Genomic DNA, 12720 nt, shown 5'->3' with positions numbered 1-12720 from the left:
TAAGAGTGTGGTTGCAAGTGTGTGCCACTGAAAAGATTAGTTAGTTCTTCAGCTGGGATGATGTCGCGGATTGGGATGTCCATGATTTGAAAGATGTTTTGCAGGCTTAAATCTTGTTTTTATGCTGCCATTGTGCTGCATGTAGCTTTTCAGTCTTGGTTCTCAATATAAATTGCTCATTTATCCCAAAAAAAGAAAAGAAAAGAAAACGTGCGCTATTCTTCAGTAAAACTCAGATCTGAGAATGGTATAAGAGTAAACTGAAATAGATTGTTGTCATCTCTGACATTTTGCTTCAAAGAAAACAAGATTTCCTACTACTTCCCTTTCCCAACAAAAGAAAAAAAAAAGAGTCATTAATCAACTGTTAAACAATCATGGAAGACAATTGACTTCATATATGACCACAAAGCATGGAAGCACAGCCCTTGGATTCAAAACCATAAGCTTCTCCGAGCCATTTGAGTCATCTCCATTTGATGCCACCACAGAATCAAACCGACCATCTTCCCCAATATCCATGAGCTCATGTCTATGGTAACCACCAACACGCCCTGCAATTACTCTGCATAAAATGATAGCCCTCTTTGCACACACCCTTTTGGCAACATAATCATTTGTCACCTTCTCATGTGCCTTCCAACTGTTCTCATGGACTAATTCTGGTGCATCTTCAACCGTAAAGCTGGAACGGATCATTCTGCATACCCCACAACATTTCTTGTCACAAATGCTTGTATCTCCATTAGTTCCTAGAGAACAAGTTATAAGGGCACCTTGGAACCTTAGGAGTTCATTCCCATCAACAATGAGTCTCTCCATTGGCTGACTATCACATGAATTTGCAGCATTGAGTTTCACTTTGTTTCTGAACTCTTCAAACTTGTTTAGAACACTTTCACTGTGATTAACCTTCAACACCTTCTGGACTGTGAGGCCTATCTCCTTAGGCCATCCCGATCGGAATATGGTTTCCACAATACCTATTGAGGAATCTCCTTCAAAGAGTTGTGTGACTCCTTTGACAAGTTTGTCAGCTCTTGATGTGGAACGAGAAAGAGGAGAGTTTGGAGGTGATGGTGTGTTTGTGTTAGACTGAGTTGAAGATGATGAAGAATCTAAATTTCCATGGGGGTCTAGTTTTTTCTTTGATTTGGAATGCACTTTCTTAAAGCGTGGATTAGAAACATTTGGCTTTGGTTTTTCTTTCTGTGGGGAGGTTGTGCATGACTTAGGCTTGAAACACCTTATGGTTGCGCTGGGATGGCATACTAGAGCTGCCAGAGAAGCTGCTATTAGGCATCTTTCTACCATTTGTGGTTTGTTTGTGAGAGTGATTTTTCTTACAGAACTCCATTAAAAAAAATCAAGTTTCCTAGGTTTTGGTCCCATATTTACCAAATCTTTAATGCAGTGCATCTAAATTTGGAAATTTACATATTTGAAAGAGCTTAAATTATGGGAAAATTGCTTACCGTTTGTTTATCCCTTACAGATTATTAGTGTGATTTCAAATCTTTGCATGATCGCATGTTGTTTGTCTAGGAGCCAACTGCCAAATCTTGTAGAGTAAATGTTGGAATTTAATTAATGTAGGCATAAATTTGATTTTAGTCAAATGGGCTTTATCTGGGCTAGAGATGGACTTTGTATTATTATTATTATTTAAAAAAAATTAAACCTTGTTCTTTTTGGTAAGGAGGAAGAAAATAAATATATCGTTGTTCAAGTGCTTTGTTTTTTTTATAGAGAAAATCTTACTTTTTAGAGAAAATCTTAGTGCAAATACTATATGAAGGAGTTGTTATAATCTATGGCTTACACTTCATATAACCATTTGATAGAGATCATAGGTTATTTAAAGGGAAGGCTAAGGACCCTTCTTCTTTTTTTCTTTTTCTTTTTTTCTCATGGGAAGGGATCCCTTTTAATTAATATACGATAAATATTTTAGAAAAAAAACTAATTCAAGAGAATGTTAAAACTTTCTGCATGTGGATTCTAGTTAACTCAACTTGTAAAGTTTCTTATAATCAAATAAAAAATCTGAGATACGAATTCAGCCTATACCAAAAAACCAATTAATGTTTTAATGTAATGATAAAAGATAATTATCAGAAGCAAATACTGTAACAAAACTTTTCACACAATTCTCGCAAAATGCAAAAGTGGAAGACTGCATAATTAAAGGATACGTATAATTGATGCATGTCACGTGTATGGCTCTCTACTACGTGGCCTTCTTGGCTGCTTAAGACTAAGCAATTTGCTGTGTAACTAATCGCTTCATTTTCTCATCTCACACAAGAATATTAAAACACCCCTCTACCACAAATTAACACTAGCATATATTTTTTTTCTCTCTTTTGCTGTGAAGTCAATTAAGCAGACAAAAAGCATGGGTTCATGGACCTTCATAGAAGTGTTGCTGGCCATTCTTCTTCCACCAGTGGGTGTTTTTCTTCGCTATGGCTGTGGGGTATGTAATTCTTTATAGCTTGCAACATTGTGCTTTGTATGTGACCGGTTTGGTTTTTAAAACCATAATATTGATTTTAAAAATGCAGGTGGAGTTTTGGATTGACTTAGTGCTCACGCTGTTGGGTTACATCCCAGGAATTATATATGCAGTTTACGTGATAGTTCGATGATCATGTCCATTTTGAATCAGATCAGCCTACATCTTAATCTGTTTATGCGATAATCTTTCTTTCTTTCTTTGTTACCATTATCCTTTTTAACACTTTGTTGTTGGTTTTTTAAATTCTTATGTTACTTTTATGGCATGGGATAGTATAATGTCTCTTCCATTTTTCATTTATATTGGTTCACATTGGTGGGATTATTTATAAATCCAAAACTATTTAATTTTATTTATAGACTGTAGAGATTGACATCAAATTTTTTTTTTTTTTTTTTTTAACTTTTATTGCGACCAGGAGCCTTTTAACTAGGAGCAAAAAGAGAGAAGGAAATTAAAAATTAAAAAAAAAAAAGTTTAGCTACAACAATTCTATATATTGTTCAAGTGTATTATCAACATTGATGGATATCTTATCCAAAAAAAGAACATTGATGGTATAAGCTTATACCTTATTATATGTACCATTTAGGGTGATGCATGCATTTCAACCCACCAACCCAAATGAATCCGACTTAATATACCTAATCAGACGCCTTGGAATTTTTCATCGGGCTTCTTTTCTTTTTCTTTTTCTTTTTTTAAGTTTGGGTCGGGCTTCAAGCTAAGTAGTACTTCAACCCAATTCATATTATATCAATACTTAAATTTATATGGATTTTAAATTCGTTTGATACAGTTCATTTTTATAATATAATAGGTTGGAAGGTGAGATTGTGGATTAAAAATATATTATGTGTTTATGTAGTTTATCAATAACAAAATTATTAGTTAATTTTTTAAGTCTTAGTTTAAATTTGTTACTTTGATCTGTATTGGTTAACTGGACTTAATTGTGTAAATTGTAATTATTAATTGAATTATAGGTCTTAATAATGAATGAAAGTCAATTTTTTATTAGGAACAAAATTGCCTCAACCCGATGACCCAATATAACCCAATTCAAACCTACAGGTTCGTTTGTAGAGTTACTCTGAGTTAAGTGAGGATTTTTTAACCCAATGAGGTTGCGTTGAGTTGAAAAATATCTCAAATTTGACTTAACCCAATCTATACACACCACTAATACTATTTATAAGATACAAATACCTAGTTTGAATATACAACTTATTCATTTGAAAAATAAGAGATGAAAATTACATAAAAAGTTTAGAATTTATATTATACACATAGTTTATATATATATAACCAAAACATCTAAAGCTCTCACAAATTTTCACGCCAGCACAATATTTAAATAAAATTATCATTTTATATTTTTGTTTAGTCCAAACTTAATAAGGAGTGAAACTCTATCTCTCTAACAAGTCAAACTTAAACTCAAACTCATCATTATCAATTTTTTAAAACAAAATTATTTTTGTTTAATCCAAACTTAACAATAAAAATAATAATAATCCCTTAAATTAAAATTTGATAGGTTTTTTAAAAGAAAAATTAGAAAGGAATAATGATAAGTTAATGAATAATAATTGTAAGTGCACAATTACACCTGGACCCAAAGACAATTACGGGCTTAGGCCCAATGAGCCTTAAACAATAAAATTTGTAGAGTGTGGGCTTGAAATCTAGGTTAAAGGTATTAAGAATCTGACAACAGGCTAAAAGTTACAAACACTTGTAAATAACAAATTATAATTGCAAATAGACCTCCTCGGACGTGAGTCGAGGACTGCTTCTGTATTATTTCTCTTTCTCTCTTAGAAGTTACAATTCTTAATTTTTTCTTTGTTCCCCACCGCCCTCTTTCTCTGGCGTTCATCCCCCTTAAATACTTCTTTTTCTGATGCTTTATCCACGTGTTGCTCCAACCCCCTCCCCCCTAGATATTTCTTTTCTTAGTACCTTTTTATAGTGACCAGAAGTTTCAGTTCTACTGTTCAGGGGTCACTTCCCCATTAATGCAGCCAGGGAGGTAGGTGCAGAGTCTTTAATGTGGTGGTGGCAGCCTTTTCTTGTGGTATTTTTCTAACACCGGTGTACCTCCAAGATTCAGGGTTTCCTTCTTTAACCATTGGTCTTTCCAGAGTTGTGCCTTAGCCTTCATAATGAAGCTCTGAGTTCCCTTGGATCTGTCCGAGGAGAAGCTCGCCCTTGGCTGTATCCTCGGAACCTCGGCGTATGGGCCAATTCGTAGAGTTAACAAGTTCTTAATTCTGGAGCAGGTCGGCCCTCCATGCTACAGTCCAAAGGCCTATATGCCCACTTGGGTCTTTTTACTCCTCACAATAATCATAACCTAAAAAATAAAACTAGGCGAAAAAATTAATGAATTTTGAAGGGAAAAAGTAATGAATAATTTCATGATGGTTTTCATTCCAAATTATATAGATTTGATAAATTTCAAATTAAAATGCTGCCAAAAATGATTACCTTGGGAGATTTAAAAAATATAGTGGTTGAGAATTTGAAAAATATAGTTGCTAAAAATGAATAAAAGAAAAAATAAAGAATTTTTTTTTTGCCCAGTACTTGATTTTTTGAAAGTAAAGTACCATACAAAAAGATAAAGATAAATCATTTCATAGTTCATATTCTAAATACTAATTACTATTTTAAATATTTATAATCCACTTAATAATATAAAATTTACAAAAGAAAAAAAAAAGTGAAAAAAAATTACCTAGTACTTGATTTCTTAAAAGTTAAGTACCATACAAAAAGAAAAAATATATAAAGATAAATCACTCTAGAGTTTATAATCTAAATATTAATTACTATCTTAAATATTTATAATCCACTTAATAATATAAAATTTACAAAAGAAAAAAAAAGTGAAAAAAAAAATTAACCTAGTACTTGATTTCTTAAAAGTAAAGTACTATACAAAAACTAAAAAGTTTAGAATAAATGAACATAAAAAAATTTAAAAATATGGACAATTTACATTTTCTTCCTAATAATATTCTTACAAGAGTTTTTAAAAAAATTAAAAAAGTATGAGAATGACTATCAATAATATTTAAATTATATAGGTAAGAATTATAATATGCATTTTAATAAATATACTTTAAATATATTCATACAAATGCATGAAATTACAAACTAGTTTTAAATTAAGTCTCAAGTTTTTTATTTTGTCAATTAAAAACCCAAATTATGAAATTATAACGTAACATTATTGCTGTGGTTGTCGTTTTTGTACTAAGAACTCATTTTCTTCATCCAAAAGACATCCATTTACCGGTCGTTTTTTTTTTTTTTTTTCTTCAATTAAACGGCAGAGCTTTAGAGGTCGTTCTTTTTCGTTAAATCAAATTTCAAATTTATTTTTAGATGTCCTTATTGTTCCTGTAAATTTCGTTAAACGGCACCTTCCTTTTAGTCGTTGGCTATCTTTTGTTTATTACAGTATGTCAGTATTTTACAATGAATACTTCTTGATTTCTCAATTAATTACATTGAGATGCTTCCTTATTTTGTAATTGCATGCAGTTTATGCGTTTAGCGAGAGGTTTGACCCAATGAAAAACAACAACAAACAAGCAAACAAAAACAAACAAAAAAACAACAACAAAAAACACCAAATTAAGTCCTATATATATTGGTTGTGTATATATGGATTGGTATCTTTCTTCAATTTGATAAAACAATGGAAATGATTCCCTTCTGTGATCTAATGCTGTTAGTTGTTAATTAACAATGTTCTCTAGCAACTCTTTTTAGTTCCACTAGTCATTTGATTTTTTCCTTGCATGTATATGTTTCATAATTAGAATATGGGAAATGTTAAAAAGAATAATGCGGTGTTTGTTAAGATTTTCCTATATGGGTCACACTTAATAAAAATGACAAAAAATTATAAAAATGGTTGTAAAAAATAATAAAAAAAACTGCTAAAAAGTTGTCAAAAAAGACAAAAAGCTACAAAAAATAGACGAAAATTACAAAAAAATTATCGTTAACGGGCACCTTACGGTGTCCGTTAACACAACCCTTAGTATAAATAAGTGATAATCATCCGCTATATATTATGTACATTTTTTTTATATAAGTAGAAGTATGTATGAAAAAAAAATTATTTATACAAAGGCAAAGGGGCATCAACTAGTGGAAGGAAAGGGAAATATTTTGTTCACGATTATGAAATATCCTAAGATATATCTTGGGATAACTTAGAATTCCAATTCGATTTGAGAACCTAAATATTCTTTTTAGGGATAAAAAAAGCTGAAGCTTTTGCTTCCTGTTAATGATGCAAAAGCTTAACTATTAATTAATTTGTTTTACATGTACAAAGTTTACTTGATAATTAATTAGTTGATCTAGATGATTATGATTTCCAACCTTTAAGGAAGTTTCTTGTGCAATATATTTTGGAAATATATCCATGCAGTTTTTTATGTTGTACTTTATACATCACTAGGTCCATCTCTAAGCAACCAAAAATAAATAAATAAAAATGAAAGGATAGTCCTTTTTTTTAAATTCTATATAGAATCTTCAGGATAATCTAGTGAATGTGACATTATGAAGAAAATACAATATACTATAATATTATATGGGTGTCTGAGTTGTTTAAACAACGAACAATTCCCATGGAGATCAAAGAATGGACGTAGTCATATTATATGATATTGAAGCATATTGAAGCTTATTGGCCATTTGAAACTATCGTCATCCAGTGATGAAAATTATTGCACTCCTACGTTTCATTGGCTATGTACCCTATACTTAAAATCTGTGGGCCAAAGAGTGTTGAAAGTTGAAACTTACAAAATCTATTTTCTTCGTTAAAATTTTCTTATGAGTGACTTTTGTCCAACTTAAAAGAGGCTCTTCATCTTAGCTTTGTATAGTTTTTTCTATAGTTGGTTTGTTGTACAAGGGAAATGATCAAAATCACAAGGTATAAAATAATTGCTTGCTCTTTGCTTTCATTGTAAACAAAGCAAAGGCCTTGAAACATATGTGTCTATGAAAACATAGTGCTTTCTTTCTCATACACTTTTATTGATTTGGTTTTTTGTATATTATCCACTAGAGGTAGTAAAATTGGTTTCATTATTAGGCAAAGATACTTCACAACAATTGGGTCCCAACAATAATAATTTTCATTTTCCATTCTTAAACCCCTCAACTCCCTAGTCATTTTCAAAAGATCATTAATACAAGTATAACAACTTTTTTTTCCTGCTCTAGTGGGAATGTGTGGCTTTAAAGTCCTCATTTAATGGATTGGTTTCTATCACTATTGGTATGGGAGCAGCATTTAGACAATGTGTTATTTTCAAATGGTCCAATTTGTGCAATTTTGGTGACCCTATCAAACTATGACTCAGCTCATCGCTATCAGGCATTATTTGTTGATGGGGCAATGCCCCAAATAGGAGGGCTTAGCACATGCGCAATCGACTAGGAAGATGATCATGCTTATATCTCCATGTTCCACTAGGACTATATACTACTTGCATTGACTACCATTAGTCATTAGCCATGAGTCAAATGGAGAGATTTTCCAAATAAAACTTGGGGTCCTACAAAATTGGGATCTACAAATTTGTGATCCTATTTAACAGTCTTGAAATTAGTCAAAAATCCTAAAGAAACCAGAGGAAAACCATTAAGAATACCCCTTTGTGCATGTAAACTTGTGCCTTAACAGCTAATGTGTGGCTAAACCCAAAAGATGCTTGATTGATCCATTAATTGTACCAAATTTGAACAAGGAAACCTTAAGTTAATATTTTTGGGTTTCATTGTGTTACGGTTTTCAGTTATTTTCCAATGTTAATCAATGCCCTTAAGGCATTGATTTAGAAACATTTTATTGGAAAATAATAAATCAAATTTATTTTTATGATAACTATTTATATTTCTCATGAAAGTGATGTTAAAAATTTCTTAATTTAGTTTATTAACAATTAGTTTAAAAGCATCCGTTAACATGACCCAATAAATATAACAAGGAAAACATCATATTGAGCAACGTTACAGGCAAGAGTTTCCATATGCTAATTAACACTGTAACGCTAACTTCTACCAATAGATCCTGAAAGCACTCTCTGCATCATTGTACCTAACCAATGATTTAGTATTGGCTTTAGCTCTCCAATATCTTTAATCTAATTTGAGAACACCGATTTTGACCCCCAATATGTATTATGCAGAGGATCTATGAATAACTTATTACCTATTAAACCAATTATGTGAACCCAAATTTAGTGATTTAACCAATGAAACTAAGTTGCTTCAGAACTTTCAAACTTCTTATACATGGCCCCGTCATAAATGGTGTGATCATTTTTGTTCTTATAAAAAAAGTCATCAAATCCGTTCTTAAAAAAAAAAAATATATATATATATATATATATATATATATATATATATATATATATATATATATATAAAAAGCCATCAAATCCGTGAAGTAAACAGTAAAATCAATAAACAAATAAAAAACGATATGGTGACAAATTGGAAAATTGATGGAAAACGTTTCAAAAGAAAAAACTTGGTGACACGTTAAATAAGGTAATGTACTTTGGAAAGAATGAGTATACAATCAAGAAAAAACACCTTTATTATCTAAACTTTACAATCCCAGTAAATGAACTTACTTCTTGTGTTCCATAGTTACTTCAGAACTTTTTTACTTTATTTTTATATAAGATAGAATTTTACTCTAGCCTAATTTAAGTGTATATGTGTGTGAAGCTCCTTCTTGGAGACTTGAATCCCGGTCCTTGCCCTACACCTCACAGACACTTATACTTGTAAAGTGACCATCGCACCAAGAGTGTGCGATAGTACTTCAGAACTTTCTAACTTCTTATACATGGACCCCATCATAAATGACTTATCCAAGTTTTGTTGAATTGACATCTCCTCAAAGATTTAGGATGTTGTTTCAAGCTCTTTGATCACAAGTATGGATATAAAACCTAAAGAATATCTATAATCCATACTACGAGATCCTACAATGCTCTCTTTGATTTGATCTCAGTATATGTCTCTCCCACTGCCGCATAGGTTAGAAGTTGAGAATACAAATCCTTTTATGCGTATACTTAAGTAGGGTTTAGAAACAAATCCATCGACTTCAAGATTAAAACATGTCATTATGTCTACAATTCTCAATTGATTAACTATTGAAATCCATATCTTGAGTGATTGAATGTCAAACAAGCAATTGTTGAATCTTTCATCTTGATTAATCAAGTTTCGATCAAGTCTTATAACTTTGGACGTAATGCACTTCTTAAATTGGTTTGACACACATTGATCTTTAACATTTGAACAACTTGATATCAACATGTTGTTGGTACTCTGTTCCATGAGTACAAATGACAATTGGGCAAGATGAAGTCAAATCATGAGTGCTCTGCCCCTACCTTGTAATGACATTACCCCATTCTGTCCCTGCCCCATCCCTTATGACCCATCACACCCCAAGTTTGGAGTTGTGGATTCAAGTAATGGTTAGCCCCACTATTGTGTGAGCAATCTCATGCCATGCATAAATCAAGTTTAAGTGGGGAGGGGATAATAATCACACTTGCGAGTCCCTTTTTTTATCCTTAAAAAAGAAATTCCTCTAGGTTATAATGAAAATGTTGTAATCATAAAAAAATAATGGCATTATAGTAAATATAAATAGAGCATGTCAACGAAAATTCTTACCAACCCTCCCAAATGGTTGGGGCAGGGATTTTACATTGTCCTTGCCTCATTACTTCTTTGAGGTGAGCATATCAAGGAAAGGCAAAATGGGTTAGGGTGAAATTGTCATTCCTAACATATGGTCTTTTTATTTATTTATTTATTTTTATGAACAAAAAAGGGTCTCACGCGTGTGATCATTGACCCAGCCCACTTAAACCCGCTATTGATAGTGTGGGGCACCTCTGAGCACATTAGGATTATCCGCATCATGGCACAACATTTTTGTGAAGCGCACAACTCGAACTTAGCAACTCTTGAACTCGTAGGTGTGACCAAGTTCGGGACTCCTATCAACGCGCCACACTTCCAGAGGCCTAAAATATGGCCTTTTGAAAACTCAATGGACACAATGCTAATAATTTTCCCAGCCCTCTATTTAAGTTTACAATAGAGAGAATAGTTTGGAAAACCTCACCTTTTAACTTAAAAACAGTAGATTAAATAATGTTTTCCGTAAAAGGTTGGATATTCTTATAGGACCAACAATATGAGACAAAATTGAATTTTACATCTCACAAAAGAAAGATTCACTACATGCTTTCCTTCCACATTAAATCCAAACAACATAAGGAATTATGATTAAGGCCTCATTAGTTTCAGCGTAGAACTCCTCTCTCTCTCTCTCTCTCTCTCTTTTCTCATTTTAGTAATTTGAATCAATGGAAAATTTTGATCAAATTGTAATCAAATTTTTTGTTTTTTTACCATGAAGAACACCCTCTTTGAGTTGAAAATGTTTTATGCTCTCAAGGAGCATAAAACATTTTAAACCTTAAGAAGTTAGTTAAGAGAACATAAGTACATAACCCTCCATTCTCCAATAAAAAATCTAATAAAGTGTCCAAAATGATAAAAATGCCTCAAAAATCTCTATTTTTTATTAATAAATTATATTATTACATATTTAATTTTTTTTTTCTAATGTTGTAGTAGTTGGTGAAGGGGGAGATTTGAACTTTCCACGTCTTACTTAGAAACTTCGAGACGTATCAATTGAGTTACAAGGTTTTTGACTATTATATAATTATTAAGGATTGAAACATAACTTCACCTTTCATACTTTTTCCCCCACAAATTACTTCACCCTTCATCTTACACATTTTTTTTCCTAGATCCCTTCGTCTTACACCTTTTTTTTTTTATGAATTGAAAATTTTATTCAACAAAAAGCAAATTACAAGGAAACAATAGAGACAGCCTATTACACCCAAAAAAAATAAAATAAAATAGAGATAGCCTCTCTTTCTACCTAACTATACACATTGGGAGGGCAACAACCTAGACAAAAAGAACCAAACCAACCTTAATTCCTAGACCAGGTAGCTAATTCATGAGTAGTCATATTAGCCTCACGATAAAGCCAACTAAAAGAAGCTGAAAGCAAGGAAGAACATGCACAAAATGATTTAGCTAAGATGAAACTTATACATATTTATAATCATGAGCCGTCATAGTAGCTAAGATGAAATTTATACATATTTATAATCACTTTTTATAACCACATGCAAAGCATCATAACAAGTTACAAGATTAGTAAGTGCCCATAAAATTACCTTGGCCTTGGATTGAATAAGGTTGATGGTATTCTGTATCAAACGAGCAAATACTAACTTCCCCAATTCTAACTACCAATACTGTACTTGAGAATTTAGTTCCAACTGCTGAATTACAATTCAACCTCATGGTAGCTTGAGTTTGCATCTGCTCTTCCTGAAGAAGTCATAGGCTGGTAAATTTCTCTACCAAAGCAAGGAAATGCCATTGACCAACCTGACTACTATTTCACTTACCATAGTTAGAGCATTAGTAATTGGGTGTAAAGTGTAAACACCCCCGGTTGCTATTTTACATCCAAAACTTCAAAAATGTTGCTGCATTTAGGTATGGGTTCTTAAAAATTTTTAGAACTTGTGAACAGTTGGTTCTTATATATATAAAAAAATACTATTATTTTAATTGATAAAGTGAAGAGAGAAAAAAGAAATGAAAGAGAAGAGAGAGAAACATGATTTTTTATATTATTTGATGTTTAGTTTATATTATTTTAAAGATTATAAAAAAAATATTTATATTATTTGAATGAGTTGTATATAAAAATAGAAATTGAAATGTTGAGTAAATTATAAAATTAAATGATAAAATAAATAAAGTAGATTTTGAAATTATAAAATAGAACTTTTTTGAAATTATGATGAAATTGAACTTAAAACTAGAGATTTTTTATTCTATTATTGTAAAATGCGAACATCAAGTCATCAATAGCAAAAAGAGAAATGATATGTTCACAACATTTTCATAATATTTTTACAATAAATTCTAAGTGACAAATTATTACTAGTTATTATTGTTACAATTAACCATTTATAATTTGTTGTGAAAATATTATAAAAATATTATTAACTAAACACTTATAA

At 31.4% G+C, this 12720-nt stretch overlaps 1 protein-coding gene across 1 annotated transcript; it reads left to right on the top strand.

Moving 5' to 3' along the window:
• The first annotated feature begins 2325 nt into the window (after positions 1-2325).
• Positions 2326-2705, top strand: LOC142609353 (low temperature-induced protein lt101.2-like). Its single transcript, XM_075780927.1, has 2 exons — positions 2326-2479; positions 2568-2705. Exons 1-2 carry the CDS (start codon positions 2399-2401, stop codon positions 2649-2651), a joined length of 165 nt encoding a protein of 54 aa, XP_075637042.1. The 5' UTR covers positions 2326-2398; the 3' UTR covers positions 2652-2705.
• Positions 2706-12720: the final 10015 nt, after the last annotated feature.

The sequence above is a fragment of the Castanea sativa genome, chromosome 9 (assembly GCF_040712315.1).
Source record: "Castanea sativa cultivar Marrone di Chiusa Pesio chromosome 9, ASM4071231v1".
Classification (NCBI taxonomy): domain Eukaryota; kingdom Viridiplantae; phylum Streptophyta; class Magnoliopsida; order Fagales; family Fagaceae; genus Castanea; species Castanea sativa.
This window is presented reverse-complemented; position numbering and strand designations above follow the sequence as displayed.